The sequence below is a fragment of the Vanessa tameamea genome, chromosome 16 (genome assembly GCF_037043105.1).
Source record: "Vanessa tameamea isolate UH-Manoa-2023 chromosome 16, ilVanTame1 primary haplotype, whole genome shotgun sequence".
Lineage (NCBI taxonomy): Eukaryota > Metazoa > Arthropoda > Insecta > Lepidoptera > Nymphalidae > Vanessa > Vanessa tameamea.
In genome coordinates, this window is record NC_087324.1 from 11,244,963 (window position 1) to 11,264,590 (window position 19,628).

The 19,628-nt window shown below is 31.9% G+C and overlaps 1 protein-coding gene across 1 annotated transcript in view; it reads left to right on the forward strand.

Moving 5' to 3' along the window:
* Window positions 1-19,628, forward strand: part of LOC113394249 (uncharacterized) — a 305,225-nt gene that overhangs the window by 249,398 nt on the left and 36,199 nt on the right. Inside the window, exon 8 of the mRNA XM_064217365.1 lies at window positions 9,453-9,648. Coding sequence (XP_064073435.1) covers window positions 9,453-9,648 — 196 coding nt within the window. The remainder of the gene's footprint in view (window positions 1-9,452; window positions 9,649-19,628) is intronic.

A 19,628-nucleotide genomic window follows, 5' to 3' on the forward strand; every position in this document is an offset into this window, starting at 1 on the left:
TACCTTTATTTACACTGGCTCACTCTCAAAATAAACCAAAACACAGTTATATGCTCTTTATAATATTGGAAACCTAATTTTTATCTAATATTAAAGCAGTACATAAAGTTAGTCACTTCCAAATAAAATCAGATGTAAAGGATGCATTGTTGGTACGGCCCATAAAAATAATGATTTATATATAGAGCCTTCAGTGGATTAATGGTAAAATAATAAATAATTTTTGAGTTCTCAATAATAATTTATTGTGATTCAATTAATTCAAATAATATATCTAAACAATTTTGTATTCATATCGGTCACAGGATGGAAATAAGTACTTTTTCAAAATAAAAGCCATTAGTACAGCAAATATATGAGATAGACTATAAAAACGCCGTGACGCCAACAGCATCCTAAGTCCATTAGTATATTGAATACGCATTACATCGGGAAATCTGTGTACCAGTGTATCGCATCCCACAACTAGAACTTTAGGTTCTCGTTTAATATATTTATGATGTTTTGTGAATAAACTGGAACGTTCATGGTTTGATGTTCAGTGATTTGGTGTAACTAAAAATTCTCATAATTCACTCACTAGCCAATATAATTACATGCTCAAAGGATATTATAATTTTGATTTAATACCTAATTAATAAAACATTGTGAGAAATGTTTGTGCAAGCCCGTCTGGGTGTAGATACCACCCACTCATCAGATATTCTACCGCCAAACAGCAATACTTAGTATTATTGTGTTCCGGTTTGAAGGGTGAGTGATCCAGTGTAACTACAGGCACAAGGGACATACCAAGGCTAAGGTTGGTGACGCAATTTTGTAATGTAAGGAATGGTTATTATTGCTTACACCGTCAATGTCTAAGGGCGGTGGTAACCACCATCAGGTGGCCCATTTGTCCGTCCGCCAAACTATTGCATAAAAAAGTATATGTTAGGAGATATTGCGTAATAAAGATGAATGCCTTGCCTTCATCATAAAACGGAAAGGAACGTGTAGTTAGGAGAATCGGTGTTTAGTTAAATAAAAGGGTGTACTTGTGATAGGACATAACCGAATTTACAGTTGAAATCATTTACAGCCATATCGGCTTCTATATAATACTAGTTTTCGCAGGCATGATGATCTATTGAGTTTCGTTAACACGTGAAAACGATAGTTACAAACTTTCTATACAAATTATAATATTAGTTAGGAAGTTTTCTCCGCGAAGGATTTTTGGCACATTTGAATATACTTCGAAAGATATTTGTTAATAATTTCCTTAAGACGTGATTTTACTAGATATATAATTGTATTGAGGCCGATACTTTTTAACAATCAGATCAATCTAGTTGATTACATGATTGTTCTTTGAACAAAAGGAGGCAATTTTAAAAACAATTGAACTATGTATTGACTGTAATATTCTATGTTTCTAAAATTTATGGGTAATATTTAACAATATCCCTTTTCTCGTCATCAACGCTCATTTACGCATGACAAAATATTTAATTAAATTTAATAAATTGTTTAATTAATTTAATTTTATTAAATCAAAATCGCTTGGCAGCGGGCACATTGCCTGTAGTGAATAATCGTTGTTGGAGGGTTGAGAAGAAGTGACATTTATAGATGTATAATATTGTAAACAAATTGTAAATAGCAAAGATTTCGGTCGGTGTAGTCGTGTTTTTTATAAATTACGACATCAGAATAAAGCAATTCCTGGTCCAAATTTAACAAAATCTTCTGCCATCAATGTATGCCTACATTTAAGGCATATCAACGTTGAATCATCATTTTAACTCAACGGCATCATAACTAAAGTTTGAATAATTAAAGTGGTCGAGCTAGAGGCACGCATATAAATGATTCAAGATTTACTTGAAGCTGGATAGATGAAAATGAACGAATGAACGGATGAACGAATGAACGAATGTAAGCTTTGGTGAATACTAAATATTCGGTTGCAATATTGTACAACGTTGAGGGATCCAGCACACCACTGGTTTCAGATATTTATTTGTTGAAATGTTAAAAATATGTTTGATTTTTTTTTATTGTATAACTATAAATATGAAATTATATAAAGAACGACGACCGAAGATTGCTATTCAAAACAGCGCAAGTAAAAATGAGTTGATCTCAGCGTAGGAAAATATTGTGAGAAAATATTGCACGTCTTACAACCTCAGCAGTATCAATAGTAGAATAAAACAGCAACTATCAAATAAAAAAAAAACAGAAGGTATAACGTACCCAGTAGGTCAATTATAGCCTATTTACTTTTCAACAGATTTAACATAGATACTAAAATTCTTTGAAAAACCAGCCTTGCCATTCGAGTGAATTGAGTCAATTTTTGTCCATTTCGTATTCAATTGCTTGTTTGAACTGCCTGCTCGTTACAATGACAATCAATATTGTACCTTCATATCAAAACTCGTTACGCTGTGGAAATATGTGACAGAGCTTGGCAATTTAGTGACGTCATTACTATTTGAAATGCACATTCTTTTATATTTGGCGATGAACAAAATGAAGTGTAATCAATATATGAATTTTTTAATCAAAATCAAAATGTACTTTATTCGAGTAGACTTTTACAAGCACTTTTGAATCGTCATTTTACAAAACTATATTAAGTAAAGCTACCACCCATTAGGAATGTAGATTCTACTGAAAAGATACAGCAAGAAACTCAATAGTTATTTATTTCCAAAATTTTAAATACAAAGTTATGTTAATTAAATACAATTATATATATTTAAAATATTCTGAAATTAACTTTCAGAATATTTTAAATATATATAATTGTAATAAAATTAATTTACCATAAAATAAAATTTAATAGTACCTTAAAGTATTAGCACCACGCTTTTTTATGATCTATATAATCTTGTATTTATAATATGCTTTATTTATTCAGGATTTTTTAAACAAATGTTTTAAATTTATAAATCGGCAAAGTTAAAAATATCTGCGGTATTCTATTATAAAATAATTTAAATTGTTTCTAATGAAGATGAAAGAAAGATAACTTACTTATAGGCCAGTCAATAAAGCCCGTGAAGGTCAAATAATTAGTATCATTATGATTTTTTGATATGTGGTTTCGGACGTTAAAATAATAACAAATTAAAATTTCCAACCCTCTGGGGTAAACGCTAGGGGGTTGAGAGGGTGAAAAGCGTTTTTGTTTATAACTTTATGAAAAAAATTGTTAGATGGTTGAAAATTGGACAGAAGGTAAAAATAATTACAACTTACCTTGTATTAAAATTTCATCCTTTTTTGTTTAGTGCAAAATTAGTTATTAACAAAAAAGAATGTTTTTTGAATAACAGTGGTAAAAACTTGTTTAACGGGTTAAAATGTTTGTAGAAAGTTGTTAATTAGTAATTTATTGAAGTGTCACACTCAATGTTACTTGTTTTATTGTTTGTTCATAAACAAATTCAAATTTAACAATAATAAATGTGAAAAAAGGGGAATATAGGGCAAAATGATAGATAACTTAGAAAATTGTCTTTAATATTCGTATAACAGGTACGATTTTTGCAAACAATATTTTATTGTTATTTGTAAATTAACAATTACATGAAAATCATTGTTTTTAGTTTTAACAGCTCAAAAAAATTAAAGCAACATTTAAAACAAAAATTGGAAAGACACTTCTTACACAATCCTACGTTGCCTCTCCGTAAAAGTCATCTGAAAGTCGTAAAATTATTACTTTAATTATCTATTGAAAATGAAAACATTTTTTATTGCTTCAATTAAAAAATCCTTTACGATATATTTGTTCGACTTAAATAAACTCGACGTCACACGAAGTCATCAGCGTTATAAAGCAGCGGTGCTTTCAACTGTGCTTTTTTATTTTACACCTATTAAATAGACGTTGAATAGTTCCTTTTATGCTTTATCGGGCAGTTGAACGAGAATGAACGAATGAACGAACGGACCTTTTGTATTCCAAAGACTTCATCGATTCAAGGATCATTTGTCAAAGGATTTCCATAATTACCAAACTCACTTAAGATCAAGGTGCACTTATACAAGACGATTACCATCAGACAAATGTGCTTTGATTAGAAACAAGACAATTTTAAACCTTAATATCACTTTCCTAACACAAAACCGAAAGGAAGTTATGATACTCAACAAAATAGTATGAAGCAATACAATGTTACTAAAAGTTGGTTCCGAGGTTTTAAAACCCTTTTTGAAACTACAATCAGGATCGAATGGATTCAAATTCTCAATTCAAAACCAAGTTAACCTATTTGAAATACTTCTAATACTATAAACGCAAAAGTTTGTGAAACTGATAATGGATTTATGTATGTTTCATGCAAAAGCAATTGTAGGGCAATTCTGTAACAAGAAACTCGAATCTCACCGCAGAAAATCGTGTGAAATTATAAAATGTTTAGGATACACGTATCAAAATGGCGTATAATTGTGAGTCAGTTGTCAATATTTCACGAGTGAGATACGAAGTGAATTCTTACAGAATCGCACTTCTGGACGAATTTGCATGAAAGTTGAAACAAAGGTAGCCCTTAACATATAAGATACCGAAAATCTGCTCTCCTCCTCTCTCACGCTAGCGAAGCCTTATCATAAAATAATAAGACTTAATTCTAACAATTATATACTTACCATAATTGTTACTCTTAGCTTTTACGATAATCTCCTTAAAAGATGTTTAGCAATAAGTTTTGGTATAACATTATACATCGTAATATCTTAAAGAGCTTAGTGTCATCCCTAACTTTAGGAATTTTACGATGGGTTTATGAACTCATCTTTATAACACTTTTATGAGAATTACGCCCTTAACGACTTCCGAAGGAGCGTTATGTGGTCATAACTGCATGTATTTCGAGGTTTGAACTTTGTAATGTTATGAATACTTTGACATTTTATCACGAATACCACTGAAGTTAGAAGTCTTGCGTTGAGTCGTATTTTTACAACCTATATACTTGGATTTTACGCAATAAAATACTACAAAACCCTCATTTTTAACCTATATGGTTATAACTCGAAATCATTATCATAAAAGCACGTTTGAATCGTCATTGAATTAAATTTAAAGCTACCACTGGTTCGGAAAGTAGATTCTACCGAGAACAACCGGCAAGAAACTCGGTAGTTACTCTTTTCATTACAAAGTATATCAGTAAACAACAATTATGACACGCTGACGCCATATATCAATGCTTATTATTGTTTTGTTTCGGTTTAGGAATAACGGAGGGAACTTACATTCTCGGACTGGAGGCACATTTATCCTCTGTCAATCCTCCTGTTATTTATATACATGAGGAAACATGAGCACTCACGATCAGGAGATATATTTGGTCACATGCCTTCCCAAAAATAAATTAAAACAAGAATGAATTCTCTTAACGTAAATTTTCCTAAGATCGTACGAAGAAAATCCAAAGTCTAAACCAACACGCTTCTTCATTACGAATTGACAGATACGTGCCTCAGATCTTCAAATATGTGCATTTTCGTACACCCAACGAAAATTTCGTTTAACACAAAGCATAAAATGGATGTCGAATACAAATCAAGCAGTTGAACTCGTGACGTTAGTTAAGATCCGAGTGTTTATCGCGGGACTATCTCGACTTTTTATATCTTTAGATAAAAGTTAAATGATAGCGTGCTAATGTTCTGCTCGGGTAATTCCTCCTCTCTTTTGAGAAAAAGTTTATGAGTTTTCACAACGCCGCTTCAATGAGATTTGGTCGTCAAATGGTTAAGATTTTCATCCGTTACATGCGAGTTTCATCAAGTTGTTTTCCTTGACCGCTGTGCAGGGGAGTTATTAAAAACAATTTATACAAATAAAAATGCAGCAGTTCTAGCTTTTATCCACAATCTTCGGATATAATTCACCTGTTTTAACATTAGGCCATTTGGAGAAGACACGACCAATATTAATATCTTAGAAGTAAAGTAGGTACAATAGTTTTCTTTTTGGGTATTACATACATTACATTAACAGCCTGTAAATTTCCCACTGCTGGGCTAAGGCCTCCTCTCCCTTTGAGGAAAAGGTTTGGAGCATATCCCATCACGCTGCTCCAATGCGGGTTAGAATACACATGTGGCAGAATTTCGTTGAAATTAGACACATGCAGGTTTCTTCAAGATGTTTTCTTTCATCGACGAGCACGAGATGAATTATAAACACAAATTAAGCACATGATAATTCAGTGGAGCTTGTCTGGGTTTGAACCCGAAATCATCGGTTAAGATGCACGCGTTCTAACCACCGGGCCATCTTAGCTCTTGTTTTGTATCGATTTGTGCAAATTAATTTCTCCACCGGCCATAGTCATTGCTGTAAGAAACATTAACCACTCTAATGTACCACTGACCTTGAGAACTAAGATGTTATGTCCCTAGTGTCTGTAGTTACATTGGCGTTTTACGTCAATTGTTTAAATATGATTTTTAGAGAGTGCAAAAGTTATGTATCTACATTATTAAAATTATTTGCATCGTACACTGCATTGCATCCATATTATTTTAACTTTGACAATTCATAAACTTAAACCGTATGAAAATAAAACCAAAACTTATTACTCAATAAACAAAAGAGTAAATCAACCAATTAGGATATTTTTTTTTTATGATATCGGTAGGCGGACGAGCAAATGGGCCACCTGATGGTAACTGGTCACCACCTCCCAAAAACAATGGTGTTGTAAGAAATATTGACCATTCCTTACATCACCAACGCGCCACCAACCTTGGGAACTAAGATGTTACGTCCCTTGTGCCTGTAGTTACACTGGCTCACTCACCCTTCAAACCGGAACATAACAATACAGAGCACTGCTGTTTGGTGGTAGATAATCTGATGACGGTGTTACCTACCCAGACGGACTTGCACAAAGCCCTGCCACCAACTATTCTTAGGTATACATACATTTAATTGTATTTTATTAACACATATTTGTTATTTATAAAGATCACTGTCACTCGTTATTTTACAAAGATATGTTGTTGATTCAAAAGTACTCGAATGATTAAAAGAAAGTTAAACATCTGCTCAACTAAGATTAATGATATCAGTTTTACGTAAACTCGTATATCGCCATCAAAACTAAAGACGGTGAGCTCATTTCTCCGAGGCACGGTTCATTATAGAAGTTTCATGTTCATTAATTAATTATTCGGTTCGCGCAGTTTACGTCCTAATATGTTACTATCTCGAGTCCCGTGGAGTGACGCCTGCATGTACTTGAACTGTATACGGTCGTTCATGTAAATGATAATAGTATTCGAACAGCCTGTATAGCTAATGTATGATCTCTTTTCAAATGGAATTTTTGCTCCGTTTGTACTTTAAATGATTAAATTATTGATATACTTTTATTTTTTAAAAACAATCAAATTTAGCAAGCTTTTTAACACAAGATAGAGGATTGATATCCAGACAGGAATTACTAAGCTTACAAGAACTTACTTCGGTGATGAACATGCTACGGATGAAATCCTACCATATATGTATCTACCAAACTCCACTAGATAAGCGCCATGGAGGCTCCCATCTTGTCCTTAAGTCATTTCCTTTTTCTCTAAAAATATATATGACAAATAGTATTTATTCGGAGTTTAAAAAAAAGTATATGTAATAGAAAAAAATATTTAAAGTGCCCTCGGATTTCGTTGTTATTCTTTTTTTAAACTAAACGATATTAAGCCTTTGGCTTATCCTTGCAGAATACCTTTTGAAATATTTTTATCTTAAACGATTTTTATCGATACGCGTAAATCGCCATGCAACTGTCGCCTATTAAATCAAGTCGGGATGGGACATTAAACGGACCTCTTACACTTTTCCCCGCAATTAAAGGGCACAGGGGGTGTGGGGGGGATTCCGAGCGGCATATACATATACCAGTAACGCCCAATGGAGCAAAGTCAACGACGTATATGTAGGACAGCTACATACTGTTATATAAAGAGTATCCGCGACGTAAAATAAACATTTCAATAACCGTTCTGCTATGAATACGTGAAAAGCACCGTTAACTTCAAATACGCCACGCACGCAGCTGCGGGCAATTGAACAGTGAAAGATGGAATCGTTCAAAGCGAAGCTTACGCAATATGTAGAGGACAAACGCCTATGTGTTTCTTTGAAAATATTTTCTACTTATATTTGGGAAATACCTTCAAAGTAACTATATCACGTTTGTGTTCGCGAATACGAATGAAATCATTTTCAGATGAGGTCGGAAGTCGGTGTCAATAATTGAATATTAACATATCTTTTGACTCAACAACTGTTGATACTGTCAATACTCTCGAATAATAAACATACATCTTCAAATCTCAGGGGCGAAATAAGAGGTCATACAAAGAACGAATATCATTTTCGTTATATTCAAGGAAAAATATTTATGTTATATCGTTTAAAAACACCAGGTTCACTTCTTACCTTGGAAAATAGATTTTACTTTCTATAAAAATCAATTCCGAATCCTCCGCTAATTTGACACATTTTGTATGACACATAAAGACTATAATATTGCACGTCTCACAAAGCGTGAGCTTGTGGGAGTGCTCTACTCTCAATAGATATATGTATGTAACAATTTTAAAATATAAAATCATTCTGATATCACAAATAAGATACTAAATCAATGAAGAAAGGATGATGAGGGAAGGGATTTGAAAACAAGACATATTAAATTATAAAGATAATATATTTATTTTTTTGTACAATATATAACAAATAATCTAGTTAAAAAAATATTAGTAAGGCTGTCCGTTGGCCTGTGCTTTAATAATCTATTAATCCTATAATAATCCTTTGGATAATTTTCCATTTATCGTAAGAATGTATTCTATTTCTTATCATGATTGAACTGATAAATGGAGTTCAATCCATTTACTAGGTTTTTTTTTTTATTACAGATGGATCTTAATGGCTATCTATATTTATTCTCGTCAGACAGATTAAGTATAATACTTTTAAGAGTTCCTTAGATAAAGGATTTATTCATTAAAAAAAAAACTTTTTGGAAAAAATAAAAGAAAAATCATTATAATTAATCATTGAATAGTATTTGTGGTTACTACCAAAAATACTACAGGTGTAGCAGAGCAACTTGCTGTTAAATGCACCTTGTTTATTTTATACAGCCAGAATAAGAATTACCCAAAAATTTAAAACGAAAAGTGGAAACGGAAATATTTGTTAATATTCGTTTTCAAAAATATAGTTTTAAAATAAGTTGATTAAGTTATCTTGGAGAAATCTTTGTGTGATTGTAGTTCTATTTTCATGTATACGATAAGATTAATATACAAGCGTGAGTAGTAACATGTTTTACTCGTGTTACGTTATTTCGGGAATAACGTGGGCTCACGTACGTCGTTGCGGATTATACTTTTGGGTATTTTTCGAATCTTTCTTGTTATTGTTTCAGATCCGTATAAAGCGTCTAAAGTACAATGCAACGAATCAATATTTCTGTCTCATTTGCACCCACACGCTACCGTCTCGAGCCCTGGGTTCCCTCGTCCGTATCCTGATGACGTTCACTGCGTCACCGTAATACAAGCACCGCCAGCTCACACCATCCGACTGCATTTTGAGGAGCTACTCACTGAACATGAACCACAGTAAGTACAATACTTTTATTATTTTTTGTCAAAATAAACTAAATTTCAGACTTGAGGCAAATAAAAATGAACGGTGACATTTGCGCAGTAATCTTAAGCGAAGCAAGTGATTATTGTTTGGGTGGTTCCTTTTAAATAAAACAAGAAAATCTATTATTATTATCAGGAATACAAAAAATAAATGATTGATAAATCATTAAAAATATACAAATATTAAAATCAAAAACGCCTCGAACACATACTTGTTCTTTTTTTATACACAAAACAATGTCAATTTTCAAAAATAAATCAATTATAAACCGGATAAATTACGATGTCCCTAAAACGACAGTGCTATTTTGACAATCAAAATGGTGGTTAGTTTACAAGAGCATCTTAGCTTAGATCTGTTCCATTACAAACATTGAAATTTACAATGAAAGGTAGGTTTAATATTTTATAACATTGGCAGGGGGTAAATGGCCCACTTGACGGTCAGTGGTCACTACTACCTATAGACATTGGGCATTGATGCCAAAACGCCACCAATCCTGGGAGCTAAGATGTTAAGCACTTGTGCCTGTGGTTACACTGGCTTACTGACACTTCAAACCGGATCACACCAGTACTGAGTGTTACGTTGTTCGCAGTAGAGTATATGTATGTGTAAATAATTAATTATCAAAAAGCCAACATATAATTCATGATATTTTGTTTAATTTCATCGTCTCCTTTCGTGTCATGTTGACACAATTTAACCAAAACTCATATGTAAAAATTTGCATAATATATTTATGGCACCACAAAGCGAAGACTTATGTCATTTTGGTTTATGATATATTTAATTAACATTCATTAATATAATTTCAATGAAATCATTTATTAGTTTCAGTTTATCGCGTTAAATCATGGTTATGTTTAGGGTAATGGATTATTAGTTTAATAATGGAGCTTTAAACAATGGCCTTAATATCTGAATTCCCGTGGTTGGCGATACATGAGAAGTGACTTGTTCTATTTACTGTGCGAGAGTATTCGCGTTAACCATTCTGAATTCAGTTTAAAAAGATTAATAACACTATCAAGTATTTATATATAAAAATGAGTCTCTTTTTCCCTTTGTCACGTCGCAACTTGAGAAAACTATTTTATTCATATTTTTTAAAGTTTTCTAATTATCTGTAGAAGATTTTCAAGGTAAGAAAAATTAATATATAATATTTATGCCGTATTAGCAGTGTACAGAGATTTTTTTTTTTTTTAATATTTATTCTAGTGCGAATTGTTTATTCGTAGCCAAGACAAGACGTTTGTCGGGTCAGCTGGCGTGAAATATATAAGAACATAGACTTTATTTTATAAAATAAATATAATTTTCTTATAATAATTATTTAAAGCAACGAAGTAACTTGTGAGGGCGGAGAGGGGCATTCACGATAATTAACCGTCATACCGTTTACCTTTAAAGCACACGAGTCGCTCCTACTCCCAAAGCGCGCTAATAAATGTTTCCCAACAAAAAGTAAATTTAGAACATAAGTCATCCATAGAACTGAAATAATATTTCAATTTTAAGCAAAATATACAAAACAATTCACATCACAAAACCTTGAATGTTTTACAGAAAGCCTTTACGACATTAAATCAAATTTGATGTCCTACTGTGTAACAATTTGAAATAAATTGTATTCAAATTTTCAAATTGATTTGCATGGTATTCTTGTATAACTGTATTTTAATTTTAAGCGACTCTTATTAAGGGTTGGTCGTCTGATGATGGCAGAATTTCATTCTATAAGAGATGAATTTTAACCATTAAGTTCATTAAAAGTTATGCCAAGGTTTGAACCCACAATCGTTGCTTTAAATGTGTTTTATACACTGGATCATTGACTATCAAGTAACCAAGTCCAATTTTTCTCCTTTAAATTCGAAATTTCCAAAAACCGTTTCGTAATTATTCTACATCGCGAAAGGATTACCAACGCTCAGTTTCCAGTCAATCAGACGTTTCGTATTGGAGAACTCGTGATGAGTCAGTCAGTGTTATTTCGCCTATATTTATATAGATTGAGACTCAAATAATACAATTAATTTGTATAAGACCATTAAGCTGTTTCGTCGTAAGCGAAATTTCATTTTACAATTTAAATGAGCCATTATATAAAAACAGATTTAAATTTGGAACAACGTTATAAATTACTTTATTCAAAACATTTTGGAGGGAAAAATGTTGTAATTATTTTTTTGAAGTGAAACTCGATGAAATGAAAATTAATCATGACAAAGAGACAAAAAAAAATTTAATTATTTTCTAATATACCTCGTGTGAATAGCACGCAAATGATTTTGATTCCTTATTAATTCATTAATTTAATCTTTTATTGCCAGGCGAAAGATTTTTAATTAATTTTAAATCGAGTTTTTTTACGGCATTTTGCATATTTTACATGCACTAAATATATAGAGTTAATAATGTTATTATTTTAACAAAATACGACCTGGTTCTTGCGCCATATTGGTCTTAATTCATGCTACTAATCTCAGGAACCACTATGGATTTTCAGTTCGGTTTGACCATTATATAATGAATTGGTTTCCTAGAGAGGTTCAGATATATCATTTAAGAATATTCGATGCGGATTATTGTGATTAAATAATAAATAACAATTAAATTATTGTAATTAATAATCTATGTAACTAAATTATCGGAAGGAGTAACTACAAAGTTATTTGCCGGTTCTTTTCGATAGAATCTACAGTGTTCTTCCGGTAAGTGCTTTGAGGAATTATTCTCTCTAATTCCTTATGCCCTTTTCCTAGAGCCAAGAGCCTTTCCAAGAAGCCTTTTCCAAGAGCGACTAGTGCAGTTCATCCTCCCTAACTATACTGGCCGTCTTCGTGTTTGGACTTTACTATTATTAATACCAGGTGGAGTCATATGCCTACCCGGATAATATAAAAAATATATATCATTCGGTAGCTTTAAATGACGATTCAAAAATCCTCGCAAAAACCTACTCGAATCAAGAGAATATAAAAATAATATATTTAGTTTTCTTTTGATTTGATTACTATAACATTAGTCTCATAACAGTCTCTAACCTCTGAAGACTACGTGACATGAAATACACAAAACATCGCAAATATATAACTACATTATTAATATTTCTAAGTGATGTTGCCATCTGCGGGAACGTTTATTAGACAATAAACGTAATAATTGTAGTGGAGACTGCCTCGTTGGTTTAGTAGCTATATATAATGGCTATAAAACCCTAGGTCGTGTGTTCAAGCTCAAGGTCGGGATATGATTTAAAATTCAAATAATGGTAGCTTAGTCCTATATACAATCTGGTTAATTTTTAATAGGCCCCATTTTATTTTATTTTTTCACGGTAAAACATGCGAGACGAATTGATTATAAGGCGTCGAACTCATTCTATGTGAAAGAGGTTATATCTTTACCAGGGCCGGATTTAGAGGAGGACAACCGGGGCAACTGCTTTGGGGCCTTCACAAGAGAGGTTCTGAGGAGTTAAGAATTTTAATGAAATATATGATTAGATATCTAGATAAAGTCAAAATATAGTAATAGTAATATTTTAGTATTCCTGTTTTAAAATTTACTGATAGAAAGAGTTAATAAATTATAAAGGAACGTTACTGAGAGAAATGAATTTCTTAAAATGAATATATAAAAAAATAACTAGGCGCCTTACTATATAATATATAAACACGATTTTATATATAATAGTAGTAAAACTACGTCTTCAATCCATGTGTTTGTGCCTGTTAGTTCAATAATATACTCACTCGTCAACACGCAGTGTTGAAATTTGGCGATGGAATGAACGTTACCCACCCAGATAGAAATATCCATACACGTAAAGATTTATAAAACTCATAAAGGTTTTATCTCCTGAATAATATAATGATATCGTCCTGACTAATTTCAGTCGTGGTGGCAATTTGAAAAGCGACCAACGAAATACGCAGGACGTATTTTAATGCAGAAGTGTGGTCGCGTACATAGTTCCACTGTTTATTCGGTCACTTTCATAATCCGATGCGACGGCAATTCTTACTCGACTGGCAAGAGTTAAGGCTTAATGTGATATATATTATACGTGTTGCTATGGTTGACGCTCGTATTTATTGTTATTCGGGTTGCTATGGGAAACATCCTTAACAATAAACTAACAAGCAATTGAACGTGTTTTTCTATTATCCACAAACATCTCTCTTAAGACCAACGGTTTCAAGTGTTATTCGAAGCAAGGGAGTTTACATACGTCCACACTCGGGATTGATACTGAGAATTTTCCGACAGAAAATCCCAGTAATTCCCCCGATAACTCTTAGTCGGTCTGACCTGGGTTGAACACAGAACTATTAGAACAGTGAAATAAAATAATATGCTCTTGCTTCTTTGATTTACATTTATGTTGAATAATATATTAAAAAGTCTCTTAACAGCTTCATTTTGTTTCGTTTCTTAATTCATAAACTAGTTTTTCTTTAAAACGTTTGTAAATTCATTTTAAATGCTAATTAGATTAAGATAAAGTTGTTCATTGAACTGACGAGAAAGTGTATTTTTAAATCACATCTCAAAAAATTACAAACAGTCTCAAAGTATTTTAATCTCAAACGCATATACGACCTTCCATTTTTATATATAAACGGTTATTTTGTTTGTTTCTACATTTTTTGTGACATCGTATAGTAATTTTTGCTGGCGGTTGACACGCGTGAGAGATTATAACTCAGTACCATTACCGCAAATACGTCTCGCGCGATTCGTATTTTTTTACACTGACTAGTCTATAAATTACACAATTTTTATCAACACTAGCCAATTGATGTGTCTTATATAATAGGCGATGACCTAGCCACAATCAAAATATTTTTTGTTAATATAGAAGTTGATTTAATTCTTCTATATTTAACATCTTAACAGGATATAGATAGAGAGGTTAACTCAACTTAAATTTAATATAAAACGTTTAATAAACGACTCTCTTTGTTTTATTTATTACTACACATTGCGTCCCTTAAAAATGTTTCATATTTCTCAAGGATTTTTAAATAAATTTGAAATTGTATTAAATAACAATTCAAATATTCTTTATTCATGTTGGCGCATATAAGCACTTTTGAATCGTCACGTTACAGTGTAGAAATAAACGTAAAACTACCCGTTCGGAAAGTAGACTCTACGTACAAGGAGCAAGAAACTCTAGAACTCTGTTCGACCATTTTAATTACAAAGAATGTTAGCAAAGTATAATAAAATTTATATATACACCCGCCTAGAAATCAACAAATACGAATTTTACGATTATCGATCATTAATATAATTTTGTATTGAGTATTACGCCTTATTTATCAAAGTTTTTTTGTCAAGAACTTAAAATTTTCTAATAAAAATAAATATCAAAACAATTGACAGCAGTAATAAGTACAAAAAATTGCATTAAATTTTTCTGGTTATACGCAAATATATGAAATATATAAAGGTTTTTGAGCTGGCAACCCTTAGCAGCACACGGCTGCAATATAACAGAGTCGGTAAACAAAAATAAATTACGAGTGTTAATCGTTTAAGGCAAAGCGTACGTACGTGACCGTATGTGACTCTGTGTAGGCTCACATTTATTAAATATTTTTGCTTACGATTTTTGTATAGAAGTTACAATCTTATAGAATATTAGCAGCCTGTCCGGACTTCGTATGAGTAAAATTCATACAAAACTTTCCCCCATACAAAGAAGCATCTTTGCGAAAGCTTATTCTAAAAAATGAACCTTTACTCCAACTTTTACATTTCTAGACTCAGTAGTTTTTGCTGTGCGTTAATAGTCAGTCAGAACAAACGATTTTATCAGTAAATAAATTAGATAAAAATTATTCCAATGAATAACAGATTAAAAATGTATTCATAAATATTTTTTATAATTTAAATAACTTAATATTAAGACTACTATCCTACTGTTTAAAACGTGTAGAAGTCGCGTAGCGCTACGGCACACTGTCGTAGCAATGCTACGACTTGCAACGATGCATTTAATTACATTTTCAAACATTTGCTCTTTGATAATGCGATTACGTTCCTCTGAATTTTAATTAAAATTACTCTTGCGTGTTTTGTTAAGCATTAATTACCTCTAACACGCGTGTTTCATGGTGAAATGTCTCATTGTGCAGCATTTTTCCAAATGAATTTCAAAATCCGCTCTTTATATTAAGATATTAGATAGCGTATTATCATGGACTGTAGCGTCACGTTAAATAGCCCATAAACTTCCACAATAATTGGGCTATCAAAAACAGTTTTATTTTTAGAATATATTTAAAGTTTTAAAGATGTTGCAGAAGAATGCGCAAATAATCAAACAAAATTTTGTTTTATATATAAGTATTCCTAGTGGATTCGTCTGGATAGATAAGGTCACAATTTCCATGGCGGAGAGTAAAATGCAAGAAATGATTGTCGTTATACATTTAATTTGTATTTCATCTCATGTACGGAGAAAGCAAACCAAGCGTTCATCAAAATAAGCTCTATCCCTGCAGTGGAATGTTTGCAGGCTGCTACTCAAGACAAAGGCAAAATCTTTAACCAACTATGAAGCGTTACATTCACTGATTCATTTCCAAGAATCAACCACCGGTTCGGAAATCAATATCTCGGACCTGTAAGGAACCAGAGGAAGAGACTCAGTGGGTATTTTATCTCAAATTTCATACAATTACAAATATATTTATTTTGAATGTAAGTGATCCTTTAATTACTTGACAATATCATTACCCCCAATATGATGTGAATTACATGTAACCTTCTATTAAATATAAGACCTATGCCCGAAGGCTTCGATCTAGAGTTATTTGTCTACATCTATAGGATAAAATAACTGAAGAAAACAGTAACTAGGTATAATGATAATTGTGTGAAATAGTTCCTTAAATTAGTACATTTCAATTAATACAGTCTAATTACTAAGTTGATTGAAAACACAATAGGTATGACACCCATAGTCATATATGTTACCGCATAATTACATTTCATTAATATTTCCAAATAACACCTAATGCCACGTCATAGGTTAATTGATAAATATGAACAAAGCCTGCATAAATGTCGGTCATACTAAATCCGTGATGATAATATTTAATTCAGCCTAGAAAAGGATTATGTTATTTACATACATACATTAGCAGCCTGTAAATTTCCCATTGCTGGACTAAGGCCTCCTCTCCCTTTGAGGAGAAGGTTTGGAGCATATTCCACCACGCTGCTCCAATGCGGGTTGGTGGAATACACGTGTGGCAGAATTTCGTTGATATTCGACACATCCAGGTTTCCTTACGATGTTTTCCATCACTGCCGAGCACGAGATGAATTATAAACACAAATTAAGCACATGAAAATTCAGTGGTGCCTACCTGGGTTTGAACCCGAAATCATCGGTTAAAATGCACGTGTTCTAACCACTGGGCCATCTTGGCTCTTGATTATATTATGATATTATAAAATTAACGTCAAAGAAAATCTAGCTACGTTGCGCAGTACACAGTTTATGCCAACCAAGGAATCTCTGGGAACCAGACCTTCCGTGAGTTTCCAGTAAACTTGCTGATTCCTTCAAAATTAATATTGTATAACTACAACTTAATGACTGATTACCTGATTGGCATCCAATCCTGCCACATGTCTTCATTTTAGAATTAAATTTTGATTTTAGTATTAAAAAAAACTGTTAATTTTTAAAAAGTCTATTTTAAGCTCCCGAAACTTAACTATCTTGGTCATGAGGACATTTGTTATTCACATAAAGTTTACACTAACGATTTAAATAAGTATAATAAATAAAATTTAAAAATTGCTACGGTATGTATTATTAATTGAAGCAGAAGAAGTTTGATAACGCTACATAAAGATTTATATCATAATACAATAACTCACATAAGAAAAAGAAATAGAGCTCCTAGATTTTTTTCCGACATCTTCAAAAATCAGTGTCAAATTTCAACCAACCTAAACTAAATTTTAATAAGTCATACGCCTAAACCTTCCTCGTACATGAATCGATCTATCTATCATGAAAGCCGTTTGAAAATGCTTCTGGTAGTATTTGAGTGTATCGCGTTAAGCTAGATAGACAGACTGACGATAGGTAACATTAAAAAACAAATGGTAACATTAAAAATATCAACGTATAGATTTTTTACAACATTGCTATCAATATTTGTGAAGTTCTGTCGTCAGTTTTCGAAGTGATTAAATCAGAACATTGTCCGGGATGGTATGACGGGTAATAAATATCCAAGCGGAATGAATCCGGAACTGGGAATCAGTTTATCAGAACTTTCTTACGACATTATTCTGACATATTTATTTCAGTTTCAAACAATGTCGGAACTCCGTGGCTGTTGCTATCGAGATTTGAACTTTAGTTCTGATTTTTAAATGTATACATAATACAATTTTCTTTTTTGAATGTGTAACTCTATAATCCTCCCAGGCTTCGCGCGGATTCAACTTCTAAATTAAGACAATTAGAAATGTCCTTATCAAGAAAATATTAAGTTTATTAATTAGTTTATATATCATAAATGAGAAATATGAATATAAAAGTATAAACATTGGTTTGAGTCATAATTTTATAGGCGTTAAAGGGATTAAATTTGGATAATTTTAATTGCTTAGTTTCTCATCGAACATACTTTTTACGTTACGCATTATTTAGACAAGATGATATCATCTAAAGTATTCATTTATATGTTATAGTATAAAAGACAATTGCATCATCTGATGCTTTACGATGAAGACAATTTTTGCGCCTCTTTTCCGCACCTGTTTACTCAGTTTCGTTTAATTTATAACGTCTCACTTTTGAAGAAGGGATTTCTTGGAAAGTATATTTCTTTTACATATATTGTGGAGTCAATTGAAATATTATATAGGTGCTTGCATAGGCTTAAACAAGTCCACTTTAGCCACGTGTAACATAAAAGTGTGTATGTGTGTGTGATTGTTGATAACACACAGATTAACGATGACAATAATGATTAAACTTCGAGTTTTGTCGCTTCTTTGTTATTTATATTATAATTTACAGAGCCGAGATATCACGGTGGACTAAACATGTGGATTTTAACCGAAGGCTAAATCCAGGAAAATAGCACTAACTTTAATGTACAATATATACTTATAAGTAATATTTATTTAAAAATTATGCCTCTCCTGCGCCTGTACTCTGTTCAGTAATGTCATATCGCTGTCTCATCTACTACGGGAAGAGAGAAAAAGAGACAGAGAGAGATAGCCCGTATAGGAACTCAATTAAAAATACAGAATTAACTTAATTTGCTGTATTTCTTTAAGAAATATTATCAAACGAATACAATATAACCTTGTTGAGTGTTCATTCATATTCTCATTTTCTATTGTAATCTTTATTATTATTACAATTATAATCAGAAGCAATTTTGATTCGTATCCCGATTTCTAAAGAAGCTTTGGATATCGGCCAGGTAACTGAGTCAGGTCTACGTTGCCAATAACTATTTGGCAGGACACTGGCCGACTTTGTTCGTCGGCAAATAAGAGGTATAATACAATCAATACTTGCATCAGCGACTTTGGCGAAACGAGACGAATTTATCTTAAACAACAAGGAATTTTATTTACTCTTCGAATTAAGTTCTTACATATTATACAGATAAAAAAATATATTTTATACAATATATGAGTATGGTAAATTAAATAAATCTAGTTCTTTAATTCATGATTTAATTGAATCAATTTAATTTGTACTGTGCCTTATTTTTCAAAACAAATTGTAGACTCGTTTAATTAGTTTTCAAGTTATTTATATTTTCAACGGATTTTTCAAATACTTTTACTTTTAATGTTACCAAAAACATAAATATATAAATGAAATTGGGAATAAATATAATGTGTCAAAGGATTAAGTTATTGTTCAATTTAATTC